At 46.1% G+C, this 20614-nt stretch overlaps 1 protein-coding gene across 1 annotated transcript in view; it reads left to right on the top strand.

The window, feature by feature from the left end:
* Positions 1 to 18292, top strand: part of TSEN15 (tRNA splicing endonuclease subunit 15) — a 131657-nt gene extending 113365 nt beyond the window's left edge. Inside the window, exon 4 of the mRNA XM_085601534.1 lies at positions 18014 to 18292. Coding sequence (XP_085457660.1) covers positions 18014 to 18212 — 199 coding nt within the window. The 3' untranslated portion in view covers positions 18213 to 18292. The remainder of the gene's footprint in view (positions 1 to 18013) is intronic.
* The last annotated feature ends 2322 nt before the right edge of the window (positions 18293 to 20614 follow it).

The raw sequence follows: 20614 nt of genomic DNA, 5'->3' as shown, positions 1-20614 counted from the left end.
GGTATCATTGTTGAGTGTATTTGGTGATTTTATTCCTGATGAAGAGCGGTCCTGTTCCATGTATTACTTTGTGGGTGATACAGAGCAGCTTGCATGTGGATATTCTGGCAACTGGTAACCAATGTAGGGCCTTCAAGGCATTGGGTGTGGGCTTGTGGCTTTATATGTAAGAGTAGTCTGGCAGCAGAGTTCTGAATCCAATATGATCATATCATCTGCATATTTTAGCGATTTCATGCAAAACGTATTAACATTGTAGGGTGAGTTTCCTCAACCATTATTGCGGCAAGCAGATTGGCAATGTACAGGTTGAAAATCAGGGGGGCCAGTACACAGCCCTGTTTTAAGCACCTGCTTGTTAATATTTTCTTTGTTACTTCATTATTATGTGCCAGTTTGACCTTTACCCGCGTGTTCCAGTACAAGGATTGAATACCCCTAAGAAAGAGAATTGGAATGCCCCATCTGGCAAGTTTAGACCAAAGCTAATTGCGGTGTACACTGTCAGAGACCATACGGTAGTCACTAAAAGCAATTGATTACATTTCTTATAAATCATTGGCTTATCCATAAGAATTGAGGATGCCAGGATGGTGTCTGTGGGGTTGCAGTGCCCCGTGGACCCAGTTTGAGATATTAGAATTAGATTTGCTACTGCAATTCAATCCTCCAGCTCTTTATAATGTTGCTCAGAAACTGTCCAGACCGAATCGGTCTCGGAATAGTTTCAGAACGAATCGGGTTCTGCAAGTCCGTATGACTGATTACGATGTTTCCCAACATCGTTCAGTCGGACTCACATTGCCTCCAATGAGAGCCTGTGTTCCGAAGATGAGCACAGGCTCCCCTTGAGAAAAGGGGTGGTTGGGGAAAGCCTTACACCCTGGTGTGGGCACCCCATGGTGCCTGCCACATTGTGCATGGTTGGGAAGAGGAGTCCCTTGGGTACCTCCACGGGCCCCAACCGGATGCATCCTGGTGAAGACAGATTGCGACAGCCATTTCGTATCAGGCAGACCAAATCGGAAAGGCTGTCCGAATCGTTCATCGTAATCGCTTGTTTGGAAACCGTGTCTCTAGAGCTGTACGATTCGGCTCTGAAAGACTCGGGCTGTCCGAATGCCTTTCGGAACCGATTCGGACTACCCAAACGGTTTCCGGGCATCGTAATCGGTCGTTGGAAAATGTGTACGATTGGGCCGGGAACAAGGGTTCCGAATCGGATTCTGTAATACCAAATCCCATTCGGAGCCTTTCCGAATGACATCGTAATCGGCCTCTTATTTGTAAATTTGTATAGAACGTAGCCTATAGATCCAACAGTGTAATCAGTCTGTTATTTGTAGCAAGCCCCCGTTCACCTTTTTTTTAAATCGGATGAAAGATAGAGCCTCGCTTGGACTATTTGAGTTTAAAATGCTCCGCTATAGAGGTTGAAAAGGGTAGGTGCCCAAAAATCAATATTAGATGTAGAGATGGCAGTCAGAAGGCCATTGGGACCTGAAGCGCGGTCTGATCTTGGATTTTGTTTATAATGGATAGGGTATGTGCCAAGGCTAAACGAAGATTCTGCATGAGACTGGGTATATGGGGGAAGCACAATCTTCTAAGCTGTCCACCTATAACATATTGATGTGGGCAGTCCAAGCTATTTTGGGGTTAGTGCAGGTTACTCTAGATGATTCTTTGCCAGCAATTTTGGCTGCCTCCACAAACTATATGCAAAATAAAGTCTCCCATATAACCAAGTCAAAGGCCTTTTCAGCGTCCAAAAACAAAACTAATGCTGGAATCTTTCGAGTGTCAAAATAATCCAGTGCTTCCACTAAAAAATGCGTATTAGTTCCCAATTGCCTTCCTGCAATAAAACCATTTTGATCAGAGTGGATTAAATGCGACGCACACCCATTAAAGCGATTAGCAAAAAGTTTCGGAATTAGTTTGAAGTCCGTATTTAAAAGAGTTATCGGGCGGTAAGAATTAGGATCCTCACCACTTTTACCTTTTTTTTAAAAAACTAACTACATTCCCTTCTCTAAAGGTTTGTGGTAAGGGTCCTCCTTCCAAAATAGAATTAGCCATTGTAAGGAAAAAATCCAAAATCTCACTTGCAAATGTTTTTAAAAAACTCTGAAGGGAGGCCGTCTGGACCACAGGCTTTACCATTCGGAAGGTTCTTAATAGCTTCCCCTAGCTCTTCTCTTGTGAACGGCCTCATCATCTTGCTATTTTCTAAATCTGTTAAAACGGGTAATTCATTTTCCTGAAGAAACGCTTCCAACAATGGCTTGTTAATGGGTTGTTCATGATCATATATTGTCTCAAAATGTTTGAGCATAATGTCTCCTATTACTTCCCTATCCTCAATGCGGTGGCCTGAAATAAGGCAGTTTAATGCCAATATTTGGTCACTTGCAGCCCGTTCCCTTGCTTGCCAAGCTAGGAATCTGCTGGTGTAATTACTCTCCTCCTAGATTTTTTGCCTATGCTGCTGATAAGAGAGCTCACTTTTTACATAATAATTCTCTGCAAGATTCCGTTTGGCCTGCTCCCATTGTCGATGGTTTGCCGGGGTAGGGTTGGCAAGAACATTATTTAGAAATCTTTGCAAATTTTGTTCAAGCATTTGTTTTTCCTCTTTCCTTCCCTTTGAGATCTCTGAATCTTTAGCCACTGCAAGTCCACGAAAAAAGGCCTTTAAAGAGTCCCAAATCATGTGTATAGGGGCTGAGCCATAATTTCGGTTGAAAAACTCTCTCATTTCAATGTTAATTAAGGAAATCCAGGTATCCTCTGATAGGTACTGATGATTTAATTGCCATCTTCTTAAGGCTTTCTTACCTTCCCCTAGTTCTAACTCTAAACTAACCAGTGCATGGTCCGAGAACCCGCTCTGAAGACTTTTTTGTGATTTTAAAACACAAACTCCGGGAGATAAGAAAAAAATCAATCCATGAGAACGACTGGAATCTCCCTGAAAAACAAGTGTAGGCCGTTTCAGTAGGAAATGCAGCCCGCCAAGGGTCGACAATATCAAGTATTGGGCTGTAGCTTTGAACCACTTTGAGGGATTGATGCTTTAGCTGTTTTTTCCCTTTTGTTGAAGAATCGATCTTTGGATTCATCAACAAATTAAAGTCACCTCCCACAATTATCTCCCCTGACACTAATATTAAAGAATTAAAGATTGAAATAATTCCTTATAAACAGTGGGATTATCCTCCACTGGAGCATAAAAGCTTGCAAATGTCAGGGGTCTATTTCTTACCTTGCAAGTGATCCAGCACCATCTTCCCGCCTGATCACTCGCTGAGTTCACCACCTCTACCTGGATATTCTTACTTAAAAAAATAGCTGTCCCTCTATGGGCAGCAGAAGAGCAGGAGAAAGCTTTATGCACAGCCCATGATTTAAACATTGGGAACTCTGCTACTTTACCCGCTGGTATATGTGTTTCTTGCATCAGGATTACCCCTGGATTTTCTGTCTTAATCCAGGCCTCTATAGCCCCCCTCTTTCTCTCATTATTAAGACCGTTAACATTGAAGGAAATTACTTTCAACAATTCCCTATCCCCCTCTAATCTCCCTTTCATTAGATCTATCAAAACATCTCAAGCAAAATTCCCAATTGTTTTTAAATACTTGTGTAACAGTACCCAGCTCCCGTATTCCAAGGGCACCTAAAAGTGAGGAAAGTAACAGTCCCCCCTTCAACTTATCTAATTCATGCTGGACATATGCATTAAACTCATAGAAATGTTTTTCATTTTTCTCCATATGCTCCTTCTTCACCCCTGTGAACCCCCCCGAGGAAGTGTGGCAACTTCTCCTGACCACGCTGGCCACCTTCCCACCCTCCCTAGACATTTGTTGGGTGTCATGACCTTACACCCTAGGTGTCCCTAAGTGACCCCTCTACCCTCCCCTTAGAAGAAAGACTAAAGTCAATAATATTACCCGTTTAGCCTTGGCAACTTTTTTTTTTCTTTTTTTCTCCCCTTTTCCCCTCTCTTCCTTTCCTTCTCCTCTCTTCCTTCCCTTCTTTAAAAAAGATATCCCTTAATGATCCATGTATATGTTTCAAGCCTGAAGAATATACAACTGACTACTTTAAAACAGAATTCAACTTTGCAAGGGTCACAATCCAAAAATGCTCCTATAATACTGCTATGTTCAATAGCTCATTCCAATGCCATATAATAATCTACGCAGTGCAGCAAAAGAGTAAAATAAGTTCTATAAGTGCAAAACTGTTATACAGAGCCGATAAATATGTCAACTACAACTCTAATAGATCTAATGCAGCCACTGATAAATAAATAGATAGATAAAGTGCGATGTGCTATATGCAAGGTGGCCCAAAAAAAAACCCCAGCCTTTCATGCAAGAAAAGAGCTGCCAACCGCCTCCATTTATAAGAAATCGGGGTAGACCATATATCAACTCCATATCAAGCAGGAAAGGCATGATAAAGAGCATACTAAAGTGCATTGTGCAAAATATCCTAAATATTAATCTTTAGTGCATCCAAAAGCCTGCATATCACCTCCTCCACGCACATCGTGGAAAAAAGGCGCTGGCTTAAAAAAAGTTCCATAAAGAAGATAAAGAGATATCAGTAGATACTCCATATAAATAACCATATAGAAGAGAAAGGGTAAAGTGCGATATGTAATGTGCAAAATGTGCAGAGATGTGCAAGTTGTGCATCCAATCTATGGGCTTACTATAGCATATACCTATGTAAAGTGTTTGGCAGTACGGAATACAATTTCTGCATCCCCCCCTGGAAAAAATACTATACACAATGCATTAAGGAACGACTCCGAGGGGCAGCAAGATAAAAAAGGGGCAGTAAAAAAAAAAGAAAAAAAAAAGAAGTGGAGAGAATACAATGCAGAATAACAGAGAAAACAAGCATTGGCATAGACAATAGGTCTCGCCTTTGGGACATTATAAGTGTTTAGCCATGCAACAGTTGCATAACTAAATACTTATAAGGTCCCAAAAGCGAGACCTATTGGCTATGCAAGCGGTCAAACATCAAAGCGGCCGCGAAAGTGAAAGTAATCGCGGTCAAGCGCGGCGCGCGCGCCCGCGCACATGCACTGTAGTTTTAGGCTGGCCTGGTAGCACTTTTTGGAGCACTCACAAAATGTCTCGCCAGACCAGCGCATGCGCTGGGTCAGGCGAGACCTAAAAACGAGTTTAACCATTCACTTAATAAGACTATCACAGACTACGAAAAACTAAACTTAAGACTATTAAAATGTCTGTTTAAATCACTCATTTTTCATTGTCTTGGGCCATCTTCAACAGTAGTTCTTGAGCTTCTTCAAGAGAGGAACATAGATGAAACCTTCCTTTCCATAGGACCTTTAATTTGGACTGCTGAGCAATCGAAGCCTGGGCTCCTGCATTCTTGAATTGACTCAGCAATCCTACAAAGTCCTTCCGTCTCCGTGCTTCTGCCGCCGACATATCAGGGAATGCTCGCACTCTGCCTCCACCGGGTAGGACAATTTCTCTCTTCTGGATTGCTTTGCTTAATACTGTCTCACTAATGCGCTTATCCAAAAAGTTCACATTCATTGTCCTAGGGTACTTTGCTCCAGGAGATTTGTGAAAAGGAACTCTATGGGCCCTCATTATTGTAAGATCTTCCGGGGCCTTATCCAACAGATGGTTTCTAATTAATGATTCGATATAAGACACCGGGTTAGGTTGACCATCTATGCGTTCACTGTCCTCCGGGATCCCGGTGAAACGCAAATTGGAACGCCGTGCATAGTTCTCCATCTCGTCTATCTTATTCTGAGAGACCTGGACTTTCTTCTGGAGAGACGCAATGTCCGAATCACATAATGCAGAGTGGTCATCGATATCAGATACTCGTCGTTCCAATTCTTTAAATCTTTCAGGTATTTGCTGAACCATAGTTTCAATCTTATCTAGACGTTGATGCAATAGTGAGAGTTCCTGTGCTTGCGCGGTTTTACACTCTCGGATTTCTCCCAGAATAGTTTCAAAGAGCAGCTGCATCTGTGTTAACGGGACAACCACAGAGTGGGCCGAATTTGCCAGGTCTACAGGGTCTAAAGCAATGTCAGTGATATCCTGCTCATTATTAGTATTGTCCTTTCCCTGCTGGAACTCCGAATTCCTTACTTCTGGCCCTGCGTCTGATCCAGGTTCAGGTTCGGGTTCTGGTCCCAATGATAGCTCGTGCTCGTGCTGTACTGGGGGGAGTGGAGACCCCAGGGCTTCACCACCCCTGGAATTGTTTTGTAACATTTCCATCATTACCCCCTGAGCCGCCTGAGCGGCCCCTGGCAGTTACCTTGGTTGAATCTGATCTACCAGGCTATCTACTGTTCTCATGGCGCTCAAGATGAGGGTACCACCAGTTCAGATCTAACTTTGAGAACCATGTGGAGCCGTTCCTTGTGGGGGATATTTGCTGCTTTGTCTTTATTGGCTTATTGAAATGGCACCTGTTTATGCAGATTCAGGTGCACCTCGGATGCTCGGGTTTGTTCCTGACCACCACGAGAGACCCCCGATGGGGTCAAGCTAGAGACCTTTTCAATGATTTCAGCATCTTCCAGCTTTTGCAGTTCTACTTCCACTGCAGGACAAATGTCTCTGAAAAAATTAGACTCTGTGGTGTCTGACTGCAAAAGGGCGGACCGTCGGATAGATATGTGGAAGGATACTGGAGGTCCTTTCAGGCATGCAAGGCTAGTGAAGAGGCTAAGGAGCTTATAGAGGATGTGGTCGACATTGCATGAGAAGACCCCAGTGGCTGTGGCAAAGTGAATGAGATGCAGGTGCTCCACACTGTCACAGCTAGGAATGTCTCAGAGGCCAGTGAGGTAACAGAGATCTTCATTGGGCAGAAGTAAGTGCCATAGGACTCTGAACAGGTGAAGACTCTGGCTAATGGGATAGGATAGAACTTTTGTTAGCAAAGATGCAGGCTATTATCAGCCACAACAGGGGTTGCAGGTCCAGGTGGTTGAATTGCGAAAGACTGGTGACGTTAACCAGTGATCCCATGTCGATGAGTGTAATGACCAGCTTGTGATCAATTGGAACTTGGCAGGTGGGGCAGGCACTTCATGCCGGTTGCTCTGAGTGTATGGTGCATGATATAAGGATGATTTCATCATCAGCTGCTTCGCAAGAGGCGCACCTGGGCTGTTTTTGAACGCTGTGCTCTCAGGATCTGAAACGTAGTGTGCATGATTGCCTCCTCCCTTGGCATCTGGGGGCAGCACAGCCTCGGAACGTGGGTGCGCAACACCTACAGTGACAGACTTTGGCAAAATGGTTGGGGGCAAAGACACGCGGAACAGGTCTTGCCTCTAACTGGGCAGTCAGAAGGTGGGTGCAGGGGAAACCCGCAGTAGCCACAACGGTCCGTAGGGGGCTGTCCTGAAGAAGCAGAGCTCTTGATGCATTGGTGTGGGGGTCCTTTTGGGATTGTCGCCACCACTTCTGTCTTGATAGTTTGTGAAGTGGGCTCAGGTGTAGCAGAGAAGTTCTGGAAGGCCAGTTCAATCAGCTCTGCTCGATTAGACAGTTCGTGGGAGCGGGCAAGAATCAGAATCTCATTAAGGGGCATGTTGGGCAAGCGGAGGAAAAGGCATCTGAGATCTTCGGATCAGCGACCTTCTATCATCTGAGCACACACTTCTTTCTACGGGTTATCCTCTGTTGAGGTGCTGGCGAGTTCCCACAAGCAAGCATAGAATATGTCAGTTAATTCCCTCTTGCCCTGGTGTCCTTGCCGCAGTTTGAACCTTTCGAAATCTTTTTTCATCTGGGGTCAAAATATACGTTGAGGGTGGCAATGGTAGCATTGTAATCGTCATCACCACCAGTCCCAGGAAGGTTTGGGAAGAGTTGAAGATCTCCCCAGCATAGTGCAGAAGTAGAAAAGGCTTAGTTTCGCTGTTTGTCTCCTTGGTGGTTTCAAAGTAGTTATTCAGGCTTGCAACCCTTTTGTGCCGGGGTGGGGGGGGGGGGGGGGGGGTTGGGCGGGGATGGGGGGGGGCGGCTGTTGCAGGATCACTAAGCTTACTTAAAGGAAGTGGTGGACTGAACTCACCACCAATGGCGTGGCCGGGCATGAGGTAGGTTTACCATGGCATGGGACGAGGATGGGCCTTGTTTCAGTGGCACGGCCTGTGCGTTTGCCTGCTGTTCTGCGCTCACGGTGTGTGGTGGTTAGCTGCGGTCGTCAAAGTGCTGGGGACGTAATCTCACCAGGCTGGATAGGTTGTTCCTGTGGCGGACAGGCCGATGAGGCAGGCACTTGAGTGGTAGCACTAGAAGAAGATCTGGAAGACCGGGCTCTGTGCGATCGTCTACCAGGAGCTAGATGATTGCTTCTGCCGGCCGCGTGCTGACATAGGATCGGGGAGGAGACTGACTTGCCTGGAGAATTGTCAGGGCTGCAAAGGCAGACATGCAAATTCAGTTGGTGACCACTGTCTCTGGAAGGGCACTGTGCTATGGGCCTGAAAAAAAACTAGGCATCGATGCGGTGTATGTGTACAGCACGTTGGCTTCTGGAGGTGAAGGCAGAGTGCACGCTTGCCTCATCAGCGGTAGAGGAAGAATGCTGAAATGCCGCTAGGTCAACTCTCCTCGCCGTCACTGTGGTGCGGCAGATTACTGGGCCTCCAGCCCATGCATGTGCGACTGCAGCGATGGCACAGGGAGGCAAGATGTGCTTCGTAACTCACTTGACGCTTACCATGCGATGATGTGGTCCTCCAGTTTTGTTTAACTTGTCCTCGACCTCCAACGTGGGGTCAGGGCTTGTATGCGTTACATGCCATACTACAGATTGTACCTACAAACAGGAAAGGTCTGAATTAAGCCGTGGTTATTGGAAAACCTTACTTATCTTTCAGTGGCCAAAGTCACTTCTAAAAAATGCTCTAGGACCACAGTACCATCTGTCTAACATTTTACACCCTAAGTTCATCTTGGATCCTTATGCTTATTCACCTTATAATGCGCGCTCTACGCTAACTTTATGAAACCTGCACATCTTTTGACCAAGCCCTTATTGGAGATAGTTGCTAATTGCTGCAGGAAGCTGGTAACCAACCATTGAGTGACGGAGTCATCACATGATTATGATAAATCGATATTTATAAAGCACGCAGTTACTCCTGAGTGTGTCCCGGTGCTGAACTCGCAGGTGAGGACAACTTATCTTTGAGAGAAGAGCCTTGTTTTAAGCCTCTTTTTAAAGCTGGATAGAGATTCGACTAAGCGAAGAACCAGTGAGAGATTATTCCAAGTAGATTGACTCAGATAATAAAAAGAGCGTCCGCCCGCCCTGGCACGCGTATCTTAAGTACCTTGGCGAGCTCCCTGTTTGAGGAGCGCAAATTCCTAGTCTGAAGGTAAGATCAAATTCTGGAAACCAAATAACCACTACCAGTTTGATGAAATGCTCTGTGAGTACGAGTGCTTTAAATAAAATGTGTTTTCTCATCAAGAGCCATTTTAGAGAGTGAGGATGAGGTACACCTGTGTCCACTACGGAAGACTGAGGAGTAGACTTACTTCTGCGTTTTGCACCCCTAGGACGAGTCTGTTAATCAGGTACTCGGGCAGACCAAGGAAAAGGGCTTTTGCATAGTCCAGCCTAGACGTGATTAGTGCCTGAATGACTGTTTTCCTGGCTGGGAGAGATAGGAAGTAAAGAAACTTTTTCAGTATACGAAGGAGGCCAAAACAGGACCTTACCACAGAATTAACTTTTTGCTGGAAGGACAGGAGGTTGCAGAACTTGACCCTAAGTTACTTAACCACTTCTGATTGTGGGCCTAGAGGGGAAGCACCCCCTCTGACCAAAAGGTCTGCCAGGCCGCGGGTAAATTGTGGCCGAAGTGCAAATTATCGTTCTTATCCGCGTTGCACTTCAATTGGTTAAGGGCCATCCAATGAAGACAGCAGCCAGGCCAGATTTAAAAAGGTCAGCTGCTCCTTTTATGCAGAAAACACATACTGAAAGGGCCGTTGTGAGAAAAAGCTGGACTCTGCGTCCTTCCAGATGGTGGGAAGACAGTTCTGCAAGCGGGTTGGATTGTGTAGTCTGGAGGGAGTCGTTTCATATGAAATCACCAGAAAAAGGCTGTCCTTGGTCACTCTTTCAGTGGGTATTTGAAGCTGTCACACAATAAATCACAAGCCCTGCCCACTCCAGGTTGCTCTTGTGCAGCTGCCTTACATTTCTGCACATTTGGAAGGATTTAGCCTTCTCCGCGCAGCAGCTTCTCAGGAAATACCTCTTAAAAGCTGTAAAGTTCTGTGCATCAGTCCCGCGCAGCGATAAAGTTTAGCTTCCTTTAAGCTTTCATTTGGACAGCTGCATGTATATTATCCTAACCATGTGCCAAAATTATATCATTGTAATGACGAGGCATATGTTCCGTCGTATGTTATGCTACGCGTTTTTGGCGTAGTACAAAGTTCTCAAGAAGTTATTGGTCGCTTGGACTTGCGGGTGTCTGAGCTGCAGGTGCTGGGTTTGACTATTGGAGTAGACACTACAGGCATTGTTAGCCTTTGGACTTTTTTCGACACTTGATGTGTAGTTGGTCTGTTTGTACGTTGTTGGTACTCTCAGTGGGGAGTGCTCCGAAAGTAGGGAAGAGTTGGGGTGTGTGGATGGATGATGTGGCAAATGGCTGTGGGTGTGGGGTGAGTGCCCGTGAGTGCATAGAAAGGGTTGATGGGCCGTGCAACCTCCACATATCCAAACACAAGTCTGTGATCCGTACATTGATCCAGCATATACACAACACAGCAACAAGGTCTTATTGTTGCCAAGTGTTCGATAGATGGAGGTTAGGAGAGTGGGTGAAGGGGGTGTCCATTCAGAGGAAGGAAAGGGGGCCCTGCTCCAGGCGTCCCCGTGCATTGGAAGATGTGCCTTTGATGCCAGTAATTTTGTATTGTGCCACTGATGTTTTTATATAGCTCAATGTCCTCTGTTTCGAACGCCACCTTGTTGTTGGTCGATGATAGTAACTAATGATGGGGTGGTCGAAGTATTAGGGTGCTCCATGGACATAAGGTTGTATCACTCCCTTCCCACCTCTCCATAAAAAAAACAACTTCAAACGGTGTCTGAATGTTCATACTGTGCTGTGTGCAGTTCGAGTGTATTGAGGTTTCAGAGGGTCACTCTCCTTCTACGGCACTTCTCCGTTAAAATCCTCTTCTGCTTGTTGGCTAACATGGAAAGTTTTGCAGTGGGGCTGGCCTTGTGACTTACCCGTGCAAATATGTGGAGTTGAGGAACGCATGTTGTCTTTGTGGGTTTTTCTTGAGGCGTGTTCTTTGTGTAGGTGTGTTTCATTGTCACGAGGTACGTTACTGGAATGCTCACGAATGTATGGTGGTGCATTCCCTGCATGTTTTTTACTCGTGATCTGGAACCGATGTCCTAATTGTGGGCTCTGAGAGTTAAGGACCGTTATTTCTCTCTGCCGTCCTTCCTCCCTACTCATCCCTTTCTAGACTCTGACTGCCTGTCGCGGTCTAGTGTCCTTGGCTCACTCTTGTTACTCTAGTGCAGGTTCTCCAAAGTCGGTCCAAGAGAACCGGATCCATGCCAGATTTTTAAGATAACTACACTTATCTAACTGGGGATATGCTAAAAATCTGGCATGGATCCGGCCCTCCAGGACTGACTTTGGAGAACCCTACCTAGTATCATGCCACACTTGTGTAAGTAAGTATGCCAGCTGTCTTAGAAGAGCCCCTGAAATTTGAGGTCCAACAGGTGAACATACATGCCCAGGAAAGGTGCTGCAATTTGCTGCATTTCTAGTTGCTATTGGAACTGTCCTTCCAATGTAAGGGTTATTTCTCCTATGTACTGCCTTGGATGTTAGCTTGCGGTTGCACTGGTGTGATACTGTGGTACTATTCGGTATGAATGGGTTGATGTGGAGGAGCAGTGTGATATAAATGTTGCAGTGCTTTGTGCGAAGATCTGTGTGGTGTGTTATGGTGTTAAGTGGCTTGATGTCGTATTGATAGGTGTTGTTTGGATAGGGAGCCATGAATAGTGTTTATTGTGCTATGGTATATATGCAGTGCCGTCTCAAAGTAAGTATGTTGTAATCTTTTATGCACAGTGGCACACCGATGGCTGTTATGGGTTGGTAAGGAGTTGGGAGGTAGATTGGATGACTTGGGATGGATCGGCCAAGGTGGTATGATAAGTGGTTAGGTGAAGTGTACGGCAGTGTGTTGTTGGTTTGCAGTCAGTAATGGCATGTTTTGACGTGAGTTCTTTTGTCATGTTTAGGAAGATGTGTCCTTTACAAGTGATGATAATTTACCTGTTGTCTAGCCTATGTGTCATGTATGTTCAGAAGTCTGTGTGCTGTGAGTGAGTTCTGTCAGTGGTGCTCCAGAGTGAACTGGGGCTGGTGAGCTTCCCCCAGTTCTAGATTATATGAATTAATGTGTTTGATCAGATGTGTGCTGATGTAACACCCCCCACCACACACAAAGACACATTGAGTTGTACCTTACTGTCAAATTGTGTAATCAAATTATACCCATCAGCTGACTCTGAACATGTGTTGCATATAAGGGACATTTAGTACAAGGACTTTTTTATATTGAAATTCATAGAATTGAGATAAAGACAGCAAAAGTGTGCAAAATGTAGGCACATTATATGTGGGCTACCTTCAACAGACTTACTTAGTGATACTGTATCATTACCCAACTTAGACATGCGTTATCACATTTGGAAAGGTGAGTTGGCCTGTCCAAGATTGAACTCGAGGACACTTACAGTGGTATAAAGAAAATCATCTTAGTCCGTCTGGGCAACAAGATGTGATTGATCCTTTTTAGGTCCGGGTTGACAGTGCAGGTGTTTTACCTCCTTGTTACCAATTCTTTTAAATATATATATAGATGGGGCTTGGCTCCTCCCAGGGGGAGATTTCTTACCCACCTCATGCTTTTGACTGTTTCGTTTGCCATTCAACATCCTATGGAGAATGATTCCTTTTTAGGTGTGGCTTGATAATGCAGGTGTCTATGGGACCTCTTATGAATTCTGCAAAATACTGTCAGTACCTCTTTTTTGGGGGGGCAGGGGTACATAGTAGATGTGCTATTCAGCGCCAACTGTGTTGGTTGAGTTTATTTGTCGGTGTTGTCCTGGGTCCATCCTACTATGGCTGTGTAAACTGGGCCAAGTCCACTCTTTGCCCTTCGCTCTCACGGTACAAGCAGTCAGAGGCTTCTCAGGGAGGTAGGCCAAGCTCTCAGAATTCAACAATCAACAGATACAATAATGTAATGTCTTGCTCGTTGTTCCTCTTTAGTTAAGGAGGAAGTACTTTAACATCACAGCAAAATGAAACATAACACAGTTCAATAAAGGTACAGTTAAAGGGTTACATTCAAATCTACAATCCCCAGTAAAGCTCCACACCCCCTCGGGTGTTCTCCTGCAAACCTCTCTAGGAGCTCTAAAGCCAACGCTCTCCAGTATGTCGTATGAGAACAGGCATGAATCAAACACAGGTACACATGGCTCTGGATTACTCCTCTGGCTGATGCGTGGCTCAGGTCAGTGGCCGTTTTCACAGAGAGTTCAGCAGTCAAAAAGGTTAATTGTTCACACAGCACATTTCTCTGCAATCTGTCTGCACACAGTTAGGTCCCGTTTTGCCAGAAGCGATTTTCACCCTTCATCGTGTGCCTTACTAAACTAGGGTCTATTCAAAATAGAAGCCACTGGTCCCCAGTACTGAGACGCTCACCATACACAGTCATACTACCACACCTGTGCAATTTCCAGTGCACATACATATTCAGTGTCTAAAAGAGACATATTTTCTTAACTTTACTGAGATTTGTTTTTAAATGCAAATAGTGCCAGAACTATTTGTGCATAGACTAGTTTACACTGGTGAACTATACCTAAACTTAAGTGAAGCCCCTTCTGCTTAGGCCCACCGTCCCTGCTCAATCTGCATACATTGATGGGCCAGGCCAGCGAAAGACCGGGAACGACACCTCTGGCCAGTTGGTAAAAGGGAGGTAACAGAGGACCATTTGCCTCCAGAAAGGCCGCTCAGGCCCCCAATAGGCCGCTGGTCGCATTTGATCAGCACAGACTCATCCCGACGAAGGTCGGTCTTCTGCCATCCTCCTGCTAGACCTCCGTGCTGCCTTTGACACTGTGGATCATACCACTTTGAAAGCGAGACTGGGGGAAGTGGGAATTCAGGGAAGAAAAGCATTGGAATAGCTCACTTCCTTCCTAGATAATAGATCTTTCCAGGTGATGGAAGGGGACTGCGTTTCAGAACACCACACCACTACTTGTGGCGTCCCGCAGGGTTCGTCCCTCAGTCCGACTTTGTTTAATGTCTATGTCCATCAGTTGGCTGAGGTGGTACAGGAATTTGGAATATCGGTAGTGTCATATGCTGATGACACCCAGCTAGTGGTGTCTTTTTTTAGGCCTCGGCTGCAAAGGCTGCGCTTGCGCAGTCTAGCTCCGAGATTTAATGACTTGGAGAAGAGGGGCTTGAACCCGCCCCTCTTCTCCCCTGTTCTCCATTGGCTGGCCTCTTGAATGCTGGCCAGCCATTGGAGAAGAGGTCAGTCATTCAGATTAGGCCCCGTCCTTTTCGGATCGGGGGGCGTGTTTTTTGCAAGAAGTCTCATTCTCTCCTCCAGCCAATGGCTGGAGGAGAGAAAAGACAAAACACACCCCCGAATCCGAAAATGCCGATGCCTTTCTCCGAGGCATTTCTGCTCTGCCTCGGAGAAAGGCGGTGGTGTTGTGTTGTGTAGTTTTACAGTAGTTGACTATGCATGTTTTTATTCCGATTTGTTACGTTTCTGTGTCTTTAATTCTATATACATCATATGGAATCTCGATTGTGATGAAAGATTCTGGAGCTATCATCTGAACTTGTTGCTAGTGGCTCCAGGGCCGATCGGGGATCTGTCTTGTCGAGTGTCGCGTATCTTCATGAACACTTCTCAACGACTCTGCAGCGTGATCTGGCTTTTTGTTTTTTTCTCCTATGTCGGGGGCGGGCCTTGTGGCAGTCTCAGGCCATTCTAAACCGCCTTCTCCCCCCGCGCGCCAAGTTGTGCTCTCCGCCGCTGTACGTCACGTGATCCGTCTCACCTCACTCCTTCCCCAGTGCCCGAGTCGCTCCCCCCCCTCCCCCGGACGTAGCATTGTCCTCGCACGTGACCCGCCGGAGAGTGCGTACGCGACAGAGCGCGGTGTGAAGATGGCGGACGAGGAGGCCGAGCAGGAGAGTGGCGGCGGCCGCCCCAGGGAGCCGCCGGGGCTTGGTTAGCGGCTGAGCGCGCTAGAAGAGGCGTTGCGGCGGAGCGAGGAGCCTGCAGAGAAAGCGGTCAGCGAGTACTGCCAGCGCTTCTGTCAGGTGAAGCACATAGTGTCTTGGTCTTTTGTGTCTGTGACCCGGGAGGTGGGAAGGGACGGGCAGTGGTCTCAGCGCTCTTTCAGTAGCGTCGCTGTTCAGAGCGTGGATTGGCCCCTCGCGCAGCTTTTGTGCGCGCCCCTGGGAACCTGTCATGGGAATGGAGAGGGTGTGGGTCCAGGCCTTCACCGGTTGGGCTTCAGGCCTTCTGTGTGGTGTTGCACACTGGATGAAGGGCTGCCTTCTGCAGAGGTTGCCTCGGCGACACTCCTTGCACAGCCCCCCCCAACCAGGCTTCACGGCTGAGGTGTTGCCCCTTGGGGAAGGGGTCTTTTAATTGCGTTTGCTCGTCCTTTGCCATCACAGAGCCAGGGACAGCGTACCTTTTCTTCTCTGTACGTCACTATCGTACCTGTCCTGCCCTTGTATTTGTTGGAATACTGTCGTGATCACGACTGTTTAATGGGTATGTTTTTGGAGGGGGACACTGGGCCTGTTAAGTAAATACTCTTTACTAACTTGGTTGCATGCTTGTCGCCAAGGGGTTAGTGAGATGCGTACATTTAAGCTGTGGTGCCCGAACACAAACGACGTAGTTCTTTTTCGGAGTTAAGTTGCTTTTGTATGTCCTATGTTTCTTGTTTTGACGTGAAGCTGTGACTTATTCACTTTTCCGTAGTTTGGTGGTCATTACCACAGACCAGACGCACTTCTTTCTAGAAGGTGTTCCATCGTGAGGGGATTGTTCTGTGATTCTCCGATTATTTCAGGAAATTTTAAACGTTCCAGCCAGTGTGTTGTAGAAGCTCCGTTGCTGTTATTGTTAGTAACGTCCAGTCATACGTTTTAAGTGTATATAAACAACAACAAGCATTTACAATGCAATGGTCTCGGCATTGGTAAAGTTAGAGCTATTGGCATTGCTCATGACAATGCTGTTTCTTTAAATGTTTTAAAAACAAAAACATAAACAAAAATAATGTCATGAGCAATGCCAATAGCTCTAACTTTACCAATGCCGAGACCATTGCATTGTAAATGCTTGTTTTAATGGCCCTGAAGTTAGAAATAACCAACTACCTGTCTGTCTGGAGTGAGTGGTGAGATGGATGTCCAACAGCTTCCTGAAGCTGAATGGAGGGAACACGGAGCTCATTTTGCTCGGAGATCCGGGCATCCACTCACCCCTGATACACTGGCCCAAATGCATGGGAGATCCTCCCATTGCCAAATCTGCCATAAAGAACCTGGGAATTTGGCTGGAGGACTCGCTGACACTGGATTGTCAATCCAGGAAACTCTCAGGGTTATGCTTTTCCTTGCTTAAGATGTTAAGGAAAATCATTGATATAATCCCGGAGCACCTGAGGAAAATGGTGATACAATTTCCTCCTCATCTCTCGTTTGGACTATGGAAATTCCCTCTATCTGGGTTCACCTAAGTACGTCAGTAGGAGGCTGCAGGTGGTACAGAATGCGGGCGCTAGGCTTCTGTTGAAGATCCCCAACCGCACCTCCGCTAAAGAAGCACTTAAACAGCTCCACTGGCTGCCTATTGAGGCTAGAGTAAAGTTTAAAACTCTTTGCATAGCTTATAAAGCTATCGCCAACTCTGGACCCGAAGAAGTGAGGAACCCTATATCCAGGTACATCCCTGCCAGGCATCTTCAATCTGCCCACCAACAGCTCCTCAAACCTACTAGAGTCAAAAGAGCCAGATGGGGTGGCAGATCCTTCGCTCATCTGATACCTAGACTGTGAAATCCCCCCCCCCCCCCTCCCCCCTTGCTGGAAACTCGAGCCGCCCCTCATGAATTGGCCTTTAGGAAAAATCTGAAAACTTGGCTTTTTCCACACTAATTAGGCGTCGGCTCAGCTTGTCATTGTCAGTATTCCTGCTAGCGCTGGGAAACCCTCGGGCAGCCATGTGCTCTACAATTATTAAATAAATAATTGGCCATCCCACTGGCCAAACGAGCGGCCCACAGCTGCAACTCCGATCCCGCCCCATTGCCTGCCTTCACAATCTGACCCTGATGAAGCGCGTTGGAGCCTCCCAAAACTTCACAAGATTTGAGACAAACTGCTACAAACTTGAGGCTGTTAGACCATGGTGCTAATTATTTAATTAATTATACACCTGTTAGTATCTCACAAAATGTGCAGAATAAGATTTGCAGTGTGCATAACTTGCGGCATAAAGTGGGCTTTAGCTCCTCTCCGTGTCTAACTGCGTCACTTCATGCTGTTGTGGTTGTTAGATGTATCGTTCCGCCTCTTCTTATGTAAAGCTTGCTTTGCAATCCCTTCGGGACTATTTTACATCTCAAATGTACACTGAATCGTGACACATTACATTCTCCATCTCCTATGGGCATTGTACACAGAGAACATTATATTTGTTACTTCATTTTTCTTTTTCTTTGCTGGACTTTTTAAATATTTTAGTCAGAACTCAAAATGCAAGGCAAGCCTCTTAGCTTTACCAATGCTTGTTAATTTACTGTTGTCGTGATCATCAATATGTTTGACTTTCAGAACTCAGCGCATCATGGAGCGGACGCGGAATCTGGAGGCGGACGAGGATGCGCCGTCGTGCGTGGTGATGGCGATTGTGGCTTCGGACTCCACAGTGGTGTATTACAGGCTGACGCAGGGGCTTGTCACGCCCGAGCCCCCGGATATGGTCGAAGATATTGACAATAAACAGTTCCGAAAGAAGAGACGGAAGCTTTGATCTGGACGTTATTAACTCCTGTCGGAACAACGCATATCCTGTAACAGGCATTTGTTTGAAAGTAAAAGTATTGCATCGAATTTTTAGCTCCAAAGTGACAGTTATGGTATTGTTATTGTGAGGTTCTGACTCACATTAACATTTTTTTATTATTATCTTTAGTAAAATCGTGTATATTTTCTACTCCAAAGAAACAGGTTCTATGTTTTGTTTTACAATATCCACCGGCTTTTTCCGGTAAGCAGTACGAATAGAGCACAAAATACAAATGTTGCAAGTTTGCTTGATTTTAAATGGATTACATTTGTTTATTTACGAATTCTACATCGAACGTTTAAAAACCTATTTGTGGTCCCATTTCCAGGTCACAGTCAGCAGTGGCCCGAATCCAGACTCTTTCTTATCTTCCAAAGGACCCCTGTTCGGACCTGCCAAGACTATTCCAAATATTTGGGACCCGAGCTGGTTGGGCTAAGTCATGCCTGCCCGTGGTGGAAAGGGACGTGGATGTGGAAAGAATGCTCTCTGTAGAGACACTTCCAGTCATTCTGGAATAGGGAAAATACTGGCTCTCGGAGCACTTTGAGACTTTGTAAATATACAAAAATATAATAAAATATCAGCACTCAAACTGCACACCATCGCATCGAAAGTAGATAAGCATCTTAAATCACGGCAGTAAGCTGGACTTCCTTGGTGTGCCTTCTACGGTAGTCGGATAACATTACTGCAGAAAAGACCATGTCCCGGCGAAATGTTCATTACGCCAGCGTAATTTAGGGAAATGTGCGTGATGCTTGTTATGCAAAAATCCCCGGAATAGATCATTACACCCCATTGCGTAATTATGTGTTGTTAATAGCAAATTCTAGCGCAAGCTCATGGGGACAACAAAACAACCAGAATTTGTCTTTCTTTTTTAGCATGAAGCATCTCTAGCTTCTAAAATTGATGCATTCCATGCTAAAATATAAATAGCAGATTTGCATTTTGCCTAATTACACATACATATTCAGAAATGTTGTGTAATTACACAAATGAAAATGACTGGTATTTTGCACACCTCTTCAATGCCCTTATGTTTCCCTCCATATTGCTTACCGCCACCAGGCTCTGTGCTGTCTGTGCTGTGTCCCGCCACTAGTGCCATCTGTGTTACTTCCCTCCACCCATGCACTTCCTGTTGCTTCTCACCACCCACGCCCTCCATGTTGTTTCCACATCCTCCTTCTTATAGACCTAGATCGAACTCCTGAGGCGGAAGCCGGGAGGTTTTAAAAAAAACTATTTTGAACTCGCATTGTTTTGCATATATATTTTATTGGCGTCCCTTCCCCCTGCCACTGATTGTGACTCACCTCGCTAGCAAACCGCTGCCACCGCTGGTGTCCGGAGCCGCATCGCTTTCCCTTGCGGTGCAGGAGGACCCAGGCAGGTCTCACTTGGCAGACATCTTGGGTGGGGGTCTTGGACAGCGCTCTAATCGCTAGCAGGTCGAGGGCCATAAAACCGATGATAGCTCGGGCGCGCCGGCAACGCGCCAAAGGCAAGCCCGTCTGCGCCTGTCCGCGCCCGTTCGGGATCGGAGGCCATAACCCCTGTATCTTTTCATCGACCGATAAGGTATTACAGCTCTGAGTCCCTTCTTAGTATGAGGACTACTGGGGAAGGAGACTGTCTGCCCTCATTCCAAGCGCTGTATCTGCCTGCGGTCTGTCCTACGTGCAAACATAAGCTGAATACTATCCAGCGTCATGATAATAAGCAGGACCATAACATGCTACTTTTAAACTGCAGGTCCCTACCTAAACATAGGACGGAAATTGCTCTTATGCTGGAGGAACGCAGGCCAGACGTAATTTTCTTAACAGAAACCTGGCTGACGCCAGACTCCGATCCAGATATTGTATCAGCCATGCCCCCGGGCTTCCAAATTATGCGGAAGGACCGGGTTGTAGGGAGAGGAAGTGGCATGGCAATAATATACAAAGAACAGTTTTCTTGTCGATGTACATCTGAATCAATTCCTGACTGCGAAAGCCTCGCTTTCAGCATTGAATTCTCCCCCAATAACTGTTTCTCAGGCACCCTTATATACCGACCACCGGGCCCCCCAAAGCAGTATCACAAGACCCTCCCATCGACCCTGGCCGAGGCGGTCACAACCTGTTCTAATTACACATTGCGAGGCGATCTTAATCTCCATTTTGATGTCGCTCATGATCATACCGCCACGGAGTTGACGGATGATTTGGCGGCTTTACAATTGGAGCAGCTTGTCGATTCAGCCACCCACATCAAGGGCCATCTTTTGGACCCAGTATTTAGCAATTGTATCGAGCTCAAGGTTGGGCAACCTATTTGTCTTCTGTGGACTGATCATTTACTTGTCCCCCTTACTT

Source organism: Triturus cristatus, chromosome 4_2 (genome assembly GCF_964204655.1).
Source record: "Triturus cristatus chromosome 4_2, aTriCri1.1, whole genome shotgun sequence".
Lineage (NCBI taxonomy): Eukaryota > Metazoa > Chordata > Amphibia > Caudata > Salamandridae > Triturus > Triturus cristatus.
The sequence above is the reverse complement of the archived record's forward strand: the minus strand, read 5'-3'. Positions and strand labels throughout refer to the sequence as shown.